This window comes from Melitaea cinxia, chromosome 13 (assembly GCF_905220565.1).
Source record: "Melitaea cinxia chromosome 13, ilMelCinx1.1, whole genome shotgun sequence".
NCBI lineage: Eukaryota > Metazoa > Arthropoda > Insecta > Lepidoptera > Nymphalidae > Melitaea > Melitaea cinxia.
Window position 1 is genome coordinate 4,029,930 of NC_059406.1, and position 15,319 is coordinate 4,045,248.

The 15,319-nt window shown below is 32.4% G+C and overlaps 2 protein-coding genes across 2 annotated transcripts in view; one reads left to right on the forward strand and one right to left on the reverse strand.

The window, feature by feature from the left end:
• Window positions 1-1,416: 1,416 nt before the first annotated feature.
• Window positions 1,417-7,492, reverse strand: LOC123659250. The gene is made up of 6 exons (XM_045594499.1): window positions 7,375-7,492; window positions 3,552-3,674; window positions 3,125-3,330; window positions 1,909-2,091; window positions 1,658-1,840; window positions 1,417-1,583 (listed from the first exon to the last, which is right to left on the reverse strand). Exons 1-6 carry the CDS (start codon window positions 7,490-7,492, stop codon window positions 1,497-1,499), a joined length of 900 nt encoding a protein of 299 aa, XP_045450455.1. The 3' UTR covers window positions 1,417-1,496.
• A 557-nt stretch (window positions 7,493-8,049) lies between these two features.
• LOC123659187 (heterogeneous nuclear ribonucleoprotein 27C) overlaps window positions 8,050-15,319 on the forward strand; it is a 32,951-nt gene continuing 25,681 nt past the window's right edge. The window contains exon 1 of the mRNA XM_045594442.1: window positions 8,050-8,192. Coding sequence (XP_045450398.1) covers window positions 8,155-8,192 — 38 coding nt within the window. The 5' untranslated portion in view covers window positions 8,050-8,154. The remainder of the gene's footprint in view (window positions 8,193-15,319) is intronic.

Genomic DNA, 15,319 nt, shown 5'->3' on the forward strand with positions numbered 1-15,319 from the left:
ATTATGTTTGCAGGCAAACGAAGAAAAACCGACTTTAATTATATTGACAAGTAATACAATGTAGGTAGAGAAAAAAATGTCAAGTAAATACGCATTATCAAAGATTACTCCAAAAGTTCTCATCAGATCAGATCTCGATGAAATTTAAATATGTCCACATGATAAACATCGGCTTTCGATTAAATTAAAAATCATCAAAATCGGTACACCCAGTAAAAAGTTATGTGAATTTTCGAGAGTTTCCCTCGATTTCTCTGGGATCCCATCATCAGATCCTGGTTTCCTTATCATGGTACCAAACTAGGGATATCTCCTTTTCAACATAAAAAGAATTATCGAAATCGGCCCATAAACGACGGAGTTATCCCCGAACATACATAAAAAAAACATATATACGGTCAAATTGAGTAACCTCCTCCTTTTTTTGAAGTCGGTTAAAAATCTTAAATAGTGCTACTCTTCAATATTAACTCCATTTTTTTTATCTTAAATCAGTAAAGTTCATTCTAACAAATTTAAACATTTATTTGTAAAGCAAATTTGAAAATACTTTATACCTAATACAATATATACTATATAATATAAAATAATAAAAATTTAAATTACTTCCTGGTATAATATCCTTGTCAATGTTTAAAAGTTTTACAATTTTATTTGGTATTCTAAATTTTTTGTACATTTTTAGTTTTACATATTATTAGGTATGGTCAGCTAGACAGGACCTGTTTCACTGGTTGTGGATAACACTATCTGAATTCTGATGGATAGTGGTATCCAACATATAAAAAAGTTTAAAAGTTTAACATTTTTTTTAAATATTATTTCTTAAATCGCTTCAGCCTGTAATATCCCACTACTGGGCATAGGCCTCTTTCCCCAAGTAGGAAAATTCAGTCAGTGTCTACGTCTCGCCTCCATATATTAACACAGGCAGGATGCATTGCTCGAAGAATTTTTTTCTTTAAGCATTGTGGAATCTTCGAAGTGAAGACTCGATGAAGCCTGCCAAACGCCGCTCAGTCCAACCAAATCCTCCTATTCCTCCTTCTCGAAGTTGTTACAGCCTAGTTGGATGGTATGGCCAAGGTAAATAAAATCCTTAACAACTTCGAAACTGGTACCATCGACCGATACTGGTCTCGGTATGACTTTGTTGCTAACGTAACTTTCGTTTTATCCAAGTTTATACCGAGACCGACCCATCGGGAGGACTCGTTTAGGCCCGCCAGCATTTGTCCTAGCTCATCCTCTGTTTGACTATGCTCACAAAATTTTGCATTGTGTAATTTTCATAACGTCATGTAAAAAATCCATAACTCATTCTTATGCGTGTCTAAATATTAAAAAAATATTCCTGAAATAGCATCTTTGAAAGACAATAACGAGGGATAAGTGGAAAATAAAAACTATAAAATTTATTTTCTTTTTTATTTAGCATTCAGTTATTATAAAAAAAAATCTTAGTCCTTTTAGGTAACAACAGTTTCAGATCAGTACTAACTTTTATATACAATAGGCACAGTTGCAATCGTTACAGGTATGTCAATCTCCAAAGGAAAGTGATATACGAAACAAACTTTTACCTGTAAAACGAAAAATATATTTAGTTATCAGGCTATGTGAAAAAAAAAATCTACTCATCATAAGTATAACTTACTCTCAACGAATATGAAATATTAACCATCGAATTATCAAGGTGCATTGTTGAAGGCATTACTTCAGGTATTTCCATATTAAAGTAACAGCTTTGATGAACAGTATGTAATATGTCACTATAAACAGATTTACATAATGATTCTTCAGCGTTATAATAACCTTCTGTTATGCTATATTCTATTTTCTGAAATTAAATATTAGGTTATTCTAGTTATTAGTCATAATTAAACATTTTTTCACTAAAAAACTTACCTTAATCAAACAAACCTCTATTCTTTTTATTTTATATTTATGTTTATTTGTTATTATAGCTTCAAATGGTATTAATTGCTTAGATGTGAATCCCTTGTACGTCTTAAAAAGTAAACAGAAGCTACCAAATATACCCACTTTATTTGTCATCTCGTATAGCAGTGGTATCTTAAACAATTTATAACAATAAATTTATCTATATTACATAATAATTATAATAAAATGGTAGGAAAGTACGTGTGATCTACAATCAATACCGAAGCCAAAAATATAGTTTTTAGAATTTTCGTCTGTTTGTCTTTTTGTCTGTATGTATGTCCGGAATAAACTGAAAAAGTACTGCATGGATTTACTTCAAATTTGGCACGAATATTATTGAGAAGTCGGGTCAACATATATGCTACATACACTATCATCTATCATCTGCAGTGAACCTTTATTTCTTCAACACATTTTGTAACAACGTGTAATCTAACGACGCATATTTGAATGTTGTTATTATGTTAATAACCATGCTATAAGCTAGCTTCGCACTATAAAAAAATCACGCAATATACACACAACAATATACGCACAACTTAGGCCGATAAACATAAGTAGTATTAAGACAATTTTAAAGCAGCGCCATCTATGAGATTTCAAAAACATCATCATCAATCTCTTTTTAGATATAATTTAAAATTGATCATGTTGGCGAGGTTAGTAGTTGTCAGTACAAGGCCAAGGCCACACGCGCCGCCCTTATGGCTGGAAATTAATGTGTCTACATTTCATTTATTCAAATTGAAATGTATGGGAATTTGGCAAAAATTAAGTGCCTATTTTTTTACATAATTCGAATGAGAATCATGTACCGAGTATCCTCCTTAAATATTGATAGTATATACCGGGTGTATTTTGAACGCTTAAAAAAACGAAGAGGTATGATAGTGTTGATACAAGTGAAAAAAATAAATTTTACAAAAGACAGTCTCCCACTGTTACTGCACATTCTGTAGATATGAAATGTAAAGAAGAAACGGGTAAATGAATGCTATTTTAAAAGGTATAATCGTAGATATTTTTGGTGCGGTATAGCGTTCATGCAGACGACGTCGCGGGCAGCAACTAGTAGAATAATATACTACGAAGCAACAAAATATGTACTATACACATTTTAAAATAAACGCCATCTCACTATCGCTATACGCTATATCACTTAACTATTACTACTCACCTTGTATTCGTCAAGATGATTCAAGTTAAGAGAATTAACAATAGTAAATGGACAAACAACTTTTTTCAATAATCCATATGCATTTTTACTTTGGATTTTAACACGATACTGTACTTTTGCAATTTTATCATAGTAACTTGGAGGTAAATCAGGTGGTAGGAAGAAATGAAACTGACGACTAATTGTCCCTGATTTAACTGTTTCCCCTAAAATATTAAATAACATAAAAAATAACAAAATCATATATGTTAATACTTTTGTGAAAATCCATATTATAGTTACACGATTATAAAATAGAATATACAAAAATATAAATTAACGCATAACAACAGTTTTTGTAAAAATTTTGTCATTAATTTAAAGGCAATTTTCAAAATTTAATTGTAACTATGTAATTTCAATTAATTTATATCACCTTTTAACTCACGAAAAACGTCAATAATCACGCAGAAAACTTCTTTCTTTTCTGCATAAATTTTTATATATGGCATTGTTGGTGAAGGTCTCGACCATCTCGCTTTGCAAGTGCCTTTCACTTTTAAATCAATTTCTAAAACAAAAATTGTAAAAAATAATTATATTCTTTAAATTAGCTATTAGCTATATCTATACATATAATAAAAAAGAGGTAAAGTTTATAACTTTGTTTGTATGTAGGGGGTAATTCTCGCAAATACTGATCCGATCATGAAAATTCTTTCACTAACAGAAAGCTACACTATTCAGGAGTGCTATAGGCTATGTTTTATTGTAATTGAACAAAAAATTCACTAAATAAGAAAAAGATTAAAATAAAATATCAAAATGGTAAATAAACTAGCGCCATCTATCGCTATTAGAAAACAATTTATTAGTCTTTCAACGTTATTAATTTAGTCTTATTTTAGTCTATCGACGACGCTTTCTCGATTATTGATAGATGGCGTTGGAGCAACATATTATTTATTTAAGAGCTATAAAATTTGTTCTTTAAAGTATGTTATTTGGTTCTGTAATTTAAGCTGCTTCAGTTACTTTCGTTCTCTCGCAGATAAGCTCATTTCTAATCCTATCTTTCAGAGAAACCCCAAGAATATCTAGTTCCGTTGAGTGACTTTAAGCTTGTGGATCAGTCCCTTCCTTAGTGTCGAGAAGGGTCAACCGATACGGGTCTCGGTGTGACTTTGATGTTAAACATAACTTTCGTTTTGTCTAAGTTCATACCGAGACCGATCCGCCAGGAGGACTCATTTAGGCCGGCCAGCATTTGGCCTAGCTTATCCATCGTCTCCGCAAATATGACGATATTGTCGAAACGAAGGTGAGAGATGTATTCGCCGTTGACGTTGACGCCTTGCCCCCCCCCCCCCCGGCGACATCATATCGCCCTGTCTTACCCCGTGACGAAGGAAAATGGGTCTCGTTCGCTAGCTTTGAAAGAGCCTTCTGTTCTGGTGAAGCTGCTTGACTAGCGAGCATCTCATTAGTCAAGCAGCTTCACCTTCACTATTGACCACTGAGATATCTCTGAATATATGCCTTTTATCTGCTATGATGAAATCTATTTTGTTCTTCATCACAGTATCAGGACTTTGCCATGTCCGCCGCCTTTGGAGCTTCTTCCCGAAAAAAGAATTTATCAAGAAGAGTCACTTCGCTTCTAGGAAGATGACGAGCATCTGCTTCCTGTGATTTTTGCGTCCCAATCTGTGTGGTCCGATTCGTCGCGGTCTCGTACTCACACTTTAGCATCGAAGTCCTCCTCCCATAACAACGTTGTAGAAGACCGAAGTAGTGCCATGTATGGCTCTTATAATATCTTCATACAAGGATTCGACTTCATCATCAGAGTGTGCCGAGGGCAGCGCATATACCTGTATCACTTCAAGGAGTACCTTTCAGTGAGTTTAAGTACAAGGTACGTTATACGGGTCAACACACTTTTAACTTCCACAACTTTGCTAGTGAGGACTTTTGGACCAGAAAACCGACGCCACATTGTGGAAGTCCGTCACCTTTACGGAAGTAAAATAAGTAACTAGAGTCCAGCAGGCCTAGCATGCGCGCCACGACAAAATTTTGTCTACCCCTTTTCTCGTATTATCTCTCTATGTCTACAGTAGCTAACATGCGTGCACGCGATACTCTTCTCGTTACGTCAAGAAGAGATAATCATTAAATTTTAGTGATCTGTGATATTTATCTCTACGGAAGCTAACATGACATCGTAATTTTGTCGAATTTTGTCGTTTTAGGAAGAGAAACTTCTCGTCTTCAATATTATCGACGAGAAAGACGATAAATAAAAAATAAATAAAACCGGGTGCCTATTTTTTGTATACCATGGCGTTTCCCTATTATAATTATATAATTTCGGTATACGAAGAGCGGGAAATGCGAAAAGTCGAGTGAAGTGTGCCATATAATGACACAAAAAACGTATTTGCGCCCTGTTGCTTCTTATTCTAAATAATAATAATAATAATACTTTATTTCAGACCAAAGTATAAGTCCATATTGGGTTAGTACAACAAGACAAGACAACATTCAGAATAAAAAACAAAACAAAATTATATTTAAAAAATCAATAACTAAAAATAAAATTAAATAGAATAAAAGTAAAATCAATAATAAAAAAAAAAAAAAATTCAAAAATTCAAAAAATTTTAAAAATTAAAAAAAAGCCAAAAGGCCGAGAACATTGTTAAATAAAACATGTGTCACTCGTTTGAAATTATACAAACTTTGGCTCATCCCGGTTTGGCACGATTGGTCAATAACCTTGTAAATTCAACTTTACGACATAAGAAATAAGAATGATATTCAGTTGTGATTATGGTTGATAATGTTTCTCTACTCGACAAGGCGAAGTCTTCGGAAGAGAATTTTGTCTCTCGTAGTGCGCATGTTAGGGTAATCGAGAAAATACTCGATGTAGACATTATCTCTCTCTCTCGTCAAGAGATATCTCGTTGTATGCATGCTAGGCCGGCAGGATCATCGTGTACTCGCCCTCTTTTCGGACTTCAGACAAGCATACTAGATGCTCCACTTAATGTGACACTATTCTACTTCAAGTTCAGTGAGGTTATGGTCCAGCCATAGAGTGCGTCCATTGAACGTTGCCAGGTGTAGTGTTGGGTGGTAGCCTCCCGTAACCCGGTGATTCCTAACACCCTCCGCCCCACCGTTACCATTACCGCCGTCATGAGTGAGAATAATGGGGCTACCGAACTAAGGGCTGAAACCTCTGCCGCGAAAACTTTTGGCCACAGCCACCACTCTGGGTTAGGACGTCAGTCGGTTAGGTGACCGCAGGTCTGGCTTTATCGCACCGAAGACAGCTCCCCGTCTTCGATCTGTGTATTTAAAAAGCCAGCTGCGGGATGGTCATCTCTCCATCGGTCGGTTACAATAATTCCAAGGTGGTAAGTGGAGCTTTGTTATCCCTTAGTTGCCTCGTACGACACCCGCGGGAAAAGAGGGGGTGGCTAAATTCTAGACTGCCATAGCCACACAGCAAATAAAATTTGCCACCCCATAAATTGAAGGTAAATGGCAAAAAATAGCAATATATACAAAAAACGCAGACATTTAAGAGAAAAATTCCTCTTATATGTCTGTGACAAATAAAAGTATTAGGGATGTGACATTTCGGAAAAAAGAGATTAACAAAATATCGACCGACCGAATAATAAATTGTCGATTTATTATGGATATTTTTCGGCTGACCTAAAAATCGATAAGTTTTCACATCCCCAGTACTTATGCCCGGCTTGCGACGCCCCTTGTACTCGGCTTGTGTCGCCTCTGCAGAATGCCGCCTCGGGTCATGGTCCTTTTGGCCCTAGAGTAAACACACCCATGTTTTTATATAGGTTAATTTCAAACTGATTTTTTTAATTAAATGAATTATTTCATGCTGTATTTGATAACTTAACAATAAAACTTTGATATAGCATTTACATTCTGATTAATATTTATTTGCTATAGAATAGAGCACTCAGTTAATTTTGATACGACAAAAATAAAATTTTATTTTCAATGGATATAAAAATTTAAAATAAATTTCAATTTAGCATAACTATTATGTAAACAAGTCTTCAATTTATGTAATAATATTAAGCATGTTTTACTTATTTATTTAGTATATTCAGATATAAATATATTTTTTTTAAATTGCTGATATACAATTCATAATAAATTTATATATGATATGAAATTTTCAAATTTAAACTAAAAAAAAAAACATTAATAAACTAAAGACTTACGTCCAACTTTACTATCTGGTTTTACTTCTAAAACAACAGAACCTGTTACAATACTATTAGTATGAAATAATCCGTCAGGTGGATTGTGTAGCACTATTTTACATGTTTCCCAAACCATATTACATAAAATTAGAAGCTAATGTAGCGCCTGTATTATTTGTAACATATTGAAAATGGTTAGACTGATATTGTTATCAACAAAATGAAAAGATAGTATTCAATAATGATAAGATTAGTTTAAATTAACGTGTATGGAAATTATATAAAAAAAATATTTGCATAAACTATATTAAACTATTTTTTATATTTCCTAGCATAAAAATAAAATTTAATTTTATTATAGCGTAAATAGTTAGTTTTTTAAATGCCTTATAATTTAAATAACAACAAAATAATTACCTATATTATAGTTCAAGCTTTAAGGTTTTTATATTTCTAACTGGTAACATTAATTTCTTGCCGGTGGGTATTAAAAAATTATAAAGTCAATGTAATTCCATTTTTTGTACATTATTAGAAAATACTGAAATTTAAAAGTCTTCGTATTATGAAAATTGTATAATTATCATTTTGTTTTCTAATTTTTTAACTGAATCAGCTATAACTTAATGTTATTTTTAAAATTTAATATAAGATTGTCAGTTGACTAGTTCCTCCTTCCATGACTTATTTGAGTAAGCGGATGTGGTTGGTCCGCCATAATCATTCGTGTGGGTCTGTGCTTGTGTGGTTTAGGTGTCTTTACCGGTGCCAACCATTATTTTTAATTAGTAATAAGTTATGCGTATGAATCCAGACATGGACGATGACGAGAAGGGGTATGTACATCTTAAATAATTTGGTAAACATCAGATTTGCCACAAGTGTGCTATCTATAATAGGTCAAACTGCATGTTCGCTTGGTGTGTCGCATTTCACGACTAGCCAGTGAGACTTTTTTTGAAGTATTTTGTGTCTTTTCCATATTGTATGACATATGTTTTAATAAAATCTATGAAATTGGTTCTTAAAATTAGGTACAAGTGACGGAAAAATTTCAATACGTTTAATTAGCCTTTTACCGGCGAGCGGCCACCGACCCCAAGCCTTGTCGTGCAACTTGCGTGTACCGATCATGGCAGCTTTACTTTCCTTATGTACCTAATGCCATATTTTAGCAACTTGTACAGATATTTTACTAATTTTTGCATATTTTTTTTTACATAATTATTAAATATCCAGGTATGCGGAAACGTCGCAATATGTAATATTAACCTTTATGTGATTAATTGTGGCTTTCTCTTATCAGTAATTCATTAATATGTTAAGTTGATGGCGTACAGTTGAGTTTTAAAATCGTATCAGTACCAATTATTGTGATACTATACACTAGTTGTGATTTTTTTTGGAATCGTAATGAGGTTAATGGAGCGGTGTTAAAAATGCCGCGTAGCTCAATTTGAGCGAATGCACTAAAACATGCTGATTCATTTGCATACGGTTACTTTTGCCGATACGATTCTTTCTAATTTCGCATATGCCAACGTCTTCCTCACATGTTTACATCAAGTCACATTCTTGTATTTGCGAGATGCTTTATCGGCAGTCATTGACGCGTCGGCGTCCTATAATATATGAACTCAATTGACGCAATCGTGGCATTCAGCTTTTCGACATCTACTTTGTTATCGAATTAATTTTTAAACGTGATGTAGAAAACTCACCTTAAATATAACCTCTAAAATTAAGTATCATAACTTTTCATCATGAAACTTATTCATATGGAACATAATGGGCCAAAAATAAATAACGAGGCTTTTCCACACCACATTATTATTGAAGTGAATGGTACTTTCACCAGTACACTTATATGTAAAGATGAAATTACACCTTGATATTTTCAATCAGGTAAATTATTTAACTTTAGTTCCATTTTAATTGACAGTTTGTCCTAAGTTGCAATTCTTATCTCAGCCATGCCTAGTGTAATGTTTATTGAAAACGTATTCATCTGTGACCTATTAGGTCAATTTATTACAAAAATGTGATTTTATATATTTTTGTTGATATAAATAAGTATATTAGCGATACTTACAAAAAAATTTCACACAACACATTTTGAGGTTAATAATAATGATTTATAAATATATTAAATTTTTAACTTTAATTACATAAAATAATAATACAGTAATGACACACTGTTTTCCTTATTAAGTATAATTTTAATTTGTTAAGGAAGATCAGTATACTAAACTAAGTTTACTTTTTTAAGACCATAATTTCATACATAAGCTTATTATTTCTACAATATATAACGAAAGCGTAGAAAACTGTGTACACTGAGTGAAAATAAACCTTGCATAAGATGAGTCCATTAATAAAAATTTTATAAATAGATCACAATATGTTATCTTACTACTTATTATCTTTACCACGAGAACTCAATTCACAAATTGAGAGTTTGTCACAATATTAAGTTCACAAGCCTTGAATTAAATTTATAATATTTTATGATACACTCAGGGCAGCAGGAACTAAAATTAAGCTATTTCACCTCAATTAATAAACTACAACTTTTAGATTCACAACTGCAAAAAGAAATATCGCACCATTAGAATTGAAGTGGCTTAATCCAAAATTCTTGTTTTTTGGTAAACGCCAAAAATGTAACTGACGAATTGGCTATTTTTTAGTTTTTCTATTATAATACTTTAAGTTAATTGGTTTTTGTCACAATTTTAGTCATTAACGTTAGACTAGGAATTATTTTAATGATTGAATACTAAATCTATAGGTATAACTAATTAGAACCTTAATTAATTAATCATTGAAAAAAATAAGTTAGTTATTTTCCGAAAACAATTTAATATTATTGACTTATTTGTCTTTGTGTCTTTCTTTTACTTTAAAATACAAAAAATAATTGTAACTATTTAAAAAAGAGGCGATTAATTTCTGATGTTATATATTTGCATGGTGACTAATTTTGGAATATGCTAGTTTAATTATAAATGACTCGCTAAATTAAAGGAAAATGAAACACAGAGTCTGCTTTCATAATTGTGTATTTTGAAATTTTCCCTCACTAATCATCCTTAAACACTAATCAACGCTTAGGTACTTCTACCACCATCACATTATCATGTCACTTAGCAAAATATATTCTGGTTTTATAAATACTTATAAGAAAATCAGACATGAAAATGCCTTAATAGATGTTTATATTATTTAATATTGAGATCAGTCAAATCACATGTGGAATATACCCAACTGAGTATCATTTCCCAAGAAATAGTGTAACGCAATATTTGTTATACATTAGTTTCAATTTATAAAACAATCAATAGTTTTAAATAGTCTGTAAATAGTAAACTTTTTATAAAAGAAAATAACACGATTAAAACACTTAGTTAACACTAATAAACCAAAAGTTATTTAGTCATATTTGAATAACTAGCTATAAAATGTTTATAAACATAACAAAGAAAAAATAAATAAAATAAAAACAAATTTATGAAATCAAAACAATGGTAAAAAACATAAATTGCTTCAAAACTAAAATGAGATCAAAATTATGACTAACCTAGTAATGAATTACAAAACCGAGTCATAAAACCATTCGTATGTACTAGGGATTGCTTTAGTTCTTATAAGATAACTCAGATCTTTCTTTTTATTTTCTGCAAGCTCTATTTTGTTACTATAAGCCTTTGATAGTGTAATTTCACCCACTTCTTTCATTTTATTTCTTTTATTGCGCATATTTACTTTCTTAAAATCTTTTTCAGTGTATGAATTTTTATAGTAAAAAAAAAATAACTCGTTTTTAACAAATTTTAATACTTTTATCTCGCTATCTGAGTCCCTCCAAACCACAGCATTTTTATCAACATCCTGATTAAAGTTGTACCCCCATTCCTTCTGCAACACTTTGAAGTCTATAAAAAAATTGTAATCTAACTCTTTTACTCTGAATGGAGTGCCCATTTTTCTAGCACTTCTTAGTAAAGGCACATATTGTTGAGGTATGTAAATAGGACCAGATTTTAGGTTTCTCTTTATTTCTTTTTCTATTAAACTATGTGCATTGTCCCCCTCGTTCTGTGTATGTCCCTTAATCAAATATTTATGTGTTATTGATTGTATGTTTTCAAAATAGGCCACTGCATAAGAGTATAAACAGGCAATATATTTGTTTTTGTTTTGACCATTACAATTATCCGAATAAAATATAACATTTACTGTTTTGCCTGCATTTTTTTCACTAATGGACCTTAAATAATCAAAAACACAGGAACATATTTCAATCGCCCCTTTATTACCCTGTGTTTCGTTCCAAAAGTAGCAATATACGTCTTTATATGCACCTAATTCACTATTATTTTTCTTTTTATAGGTATCTTTTGATCTAGGAGCTAATTCAACTATGGTGAAATTATAACAATTGAGTCTTGATCTATAATAAAAAGATGAAACATCTCCTTTAGGACAAGTCATTGCAGCTTCTAAATCATACACAGCACAAATATTAGTTTCGTTAATATTACAGCGATCACTTCTCTTTTCCTCTCGGCAAAGATTTTTTTCTTTAATATGATTCTCATAAGTTTTTTGAATACTTAGCTTTTCATCTACTGATGCTGATTCATATCTTGTACATTGGTCACACAAATCCTTTTTGGGCTTAAAAAAGCTAATATTAAATTCAGTTGTAAATATGAAGTAAAAAACCCAGTATGGGGCGTGAGGTTTGTTTTCTTTGGTTTGATTATTATTAAAGTCCCTACATAGTTCTTTTATACTCTTGCTACCATCAATATATTCTCTTGTAGTAGAAGATCTTAGATAATGGGACTCTATGCGCGGTATACTATTAATATGGTTTTTAATATCTTGTACAAGACTTGGGTCAATCGGCGCTCGGCTTATAGAACGCCCTCTAAGATCTTCTTCTACGAAACCATTGGAATTTGTTTTCATTTTCACAGTTCTTATTTGTCTGTCTGTTATATCTAATGTATTAATAAAAAAGGTTTTACATACGCGAATTCTTTGGCTATCGACAGTAAAATAAAAGGCTGTGTTTGGTTGACGAGGATTAGCAGCATTTGTGTACTTATATTTTGGTTTCAACTCCATCATGCATGCCTTGATAAACGATCGTTTCAAGTTCAAATTACTTAACTGCCAATAAGAGTCGAATATTTCGCATCTCTTCTCAGGGGTTATATTATCAGAACAACGAAGTCTACAAGCACAACTTTCTCTTACTTTTTTTGCAGGTACCTCCTTATTCGATTTTGAAAGTGATTGGTAAGCTTTTCCGGAATTCCGAAGCGATTTAACGACATTTTGTTTCCATTGAGATGGATTGCGCAGGCGCTTCCTAGATTTTTTATTCTGTGGAAGTAATTCAGAGGTAACAATTGCATCGTTAACATAATCTTCCCTGTCAGACGTGGTGGTTGATGAACTTAAAGAGCGTCGTAGTGATGAATCGTTATAAGTTGGATCAGCGTCACTCAAATCAACGTCTGATTCCTCAGAATGTATAGGTGATTGACGGTAGTTTATGTTTTTATTTGAACGTCTTTTGCTAATTAAAGGCTTGGCATAAATTATATTCGGACAGTCTGCTGGAGTGCCTGGTATGGTTGAAGGTGAGCTGTTAATGTTCATTTTACCTCCGTTTTTATCCGCTGATGAAGAAGACTTTGATGATGACGACGACATGGTGGAACTTGAAGATGATGACGTAGAAGAACTGGATGATGATGTACTATTGGACCGATCTCTTATATTTTGTGATGTTTGTTCTTTAACAGTTGAACCAATGTTATTCCCACCACTGATTTCTGCCGTATTGTTAACATCTTTTAGAATCCATTGTTCAGTTCCCACTTGCGGTATAGTATTAGGATTCATACTAGGACTTCCATCATTCACCTTATCCAAAGATTGTTTTGAAAAGTTTTCCTTATCGCACTCTTTGGATTTATTTTGAACACTAGTATAACCTTTGGAACTTGCTGTTCTCATCTCTACACACTGTTCTTCAATTTTATTTTCATTCTGGTTTAATAGTTGCAAAATAAGATCTACTCTTCTTTTCATTATTGCTTTTAAACTTTAACTGAAATAAAAATAAAAAGACCCAATTACAATAAAGCTCTCTAAGTCACACAGAATTCAGTAAAGAATAAACATCTTTACGTATATGCCTCCGTAGTTACTAAATCAGTTAGTAAAGTAAAGCCATAATATAAAATAGGGCTCTATCCAACAATCAATATTTACTAATAAAATGACGGCAGTACAAATACGACACCACAATGTTATTATCATTTAGTATTGAAATGCCCAAAACTATAAAGAGTCATTATAAAAATAAATGTCGAATGAATAACTTACCTTAAATTTAGTATTGAAACGGCGGATTACAGTTTAGGTCGCTTACGGAGCAACCGCGCGGCACCCAACGTTTAGCACTATCTATGCAACACTGAATATGATCCTTTAATAGCGAGGGACGCGCTGTAGGCGCGTGATTTAAAAGAGACGGAAATAGTTCGTTTGTCCTTTTCTGGGCTAAAACACTCTGTGTTTATTTAATAAACTGATAGAATACATATTTATAAGTCGTTTAATGTATAAAAGTCATTTTCTTAAATTTTTTAGTTAAGCCACTTCAATTCTAAAGGTGCGATATCCTATACATTAATTGAAATTTGACAGTGGAAAAGAAAAGTACATAATAAACTTTTATCGTTTGAATACATCAGATAGTAAAAACGGCAAACACTGATACAAGCCCTAAAATAATGAAAGTATGAATGAAACTGCTTTATAAAATGTCCATAAGATGCACCTGTTTGTTCAATTAATTTTTGTCATAAATATAATTTAACATACTCAAATAGAGAGCGTTCCACTTAAGGCCCACAACGCCATCGATCACGACTGCTGAAAATGCTGTTCCACTAAGGTAAAAAACGCCGCGGGCGTTGTACTTCTAGGCGAATTTTATACGTGGAACGCATATTTGGGTGCAGTCAGGTGTCAGCTGAGTGGTCGCAATATGGCAGAATGGTGAAAACACAGCTCTGGGGGTTATGAGTGAATATTTAGCGAAGATGGAGTAAAACTTAATTCAACATGGATTCCCGGGACTTAATCGTTGCGTTTTTGCAGAATCGAATGAGAAATAACATTCATAATTTGACATTGACAGTTGTTTTTTTTTTTTAATTCCCGCCACGTTTTGATTACAGTCATCTTTGACCAATCTATATTTTGTGGACGATGTGGTCGCGAACAATGACGTCGGGCGATCGCTCGCTACGACCACCGGCCTTAGGTGGAATGATAGAATAGGCTTTCTGGGCGTTGCGGACGCATAGTGTAACTCGGCCATAGTCATATGTACATACATATATGTGCATAGGTAGGCAATTTAATGATTTAGGTTAGACCTTATAGATATTTTTTTAGTCATATTATTTATAGTTGGACAAAAGTACTAAAACTAATAAAATAATTTAAATATATATATACCTATATATATATATATTTAGAAAGTAACAAATAGTTTTATACAGTTTTGTAAATATTTACTGCAAGGTCCTTTCTCTAACAAAAGAGAACCAAAGTAAACCATACAGTTCCACTGTTGTTGATTGGTTTCTGGTCAATTTCATTCTTTAATCTTCAGTTTATTTTATAACTTTTAAGAATAGGCCATTGATCCATTAAATACTCCCTAGGCTAGCCTGAATTTAGGCTTTAAATGGTCTGATTTCATGTATCTTTTTCTATATAAATAAAAATGAATGTTGCTAAGTGTATAACTCGAGAATGCCTCGACAAATTCACTAAATTTATTTTCTTGTATGTTCATTAAGACCCATGGCAGGTTTTATACTAAAAAAGAAAAAAAAAAAAAACTTTTGACAGAATGAAGTCTATC

Bases quoted from the DNA above. Each gene is read 5' to 3' on its own strand.
- LOC123659250 (XM_045594499.1), bottom strand. From the start codon at position 7,492: ATGGTTTGGGAAACATGTAAAATAGTGCTACACAATCCACCTGACGGA. The intron at 3,675-7,374 runs GTAAGTCTTTAG...TTTTTGTTTTAG, and splicing joins ACCAGATAGTAAAGTTGGAC to AAATTGATTTAAAAGTGAAA. The intron at 3,331-3,551 runs GTGAGTTAAAAG...TTAATATTTTAG, and splicing joins CGTGATTATTGACGTTTTTC to GGGAAACAGTTAAATCAGGG.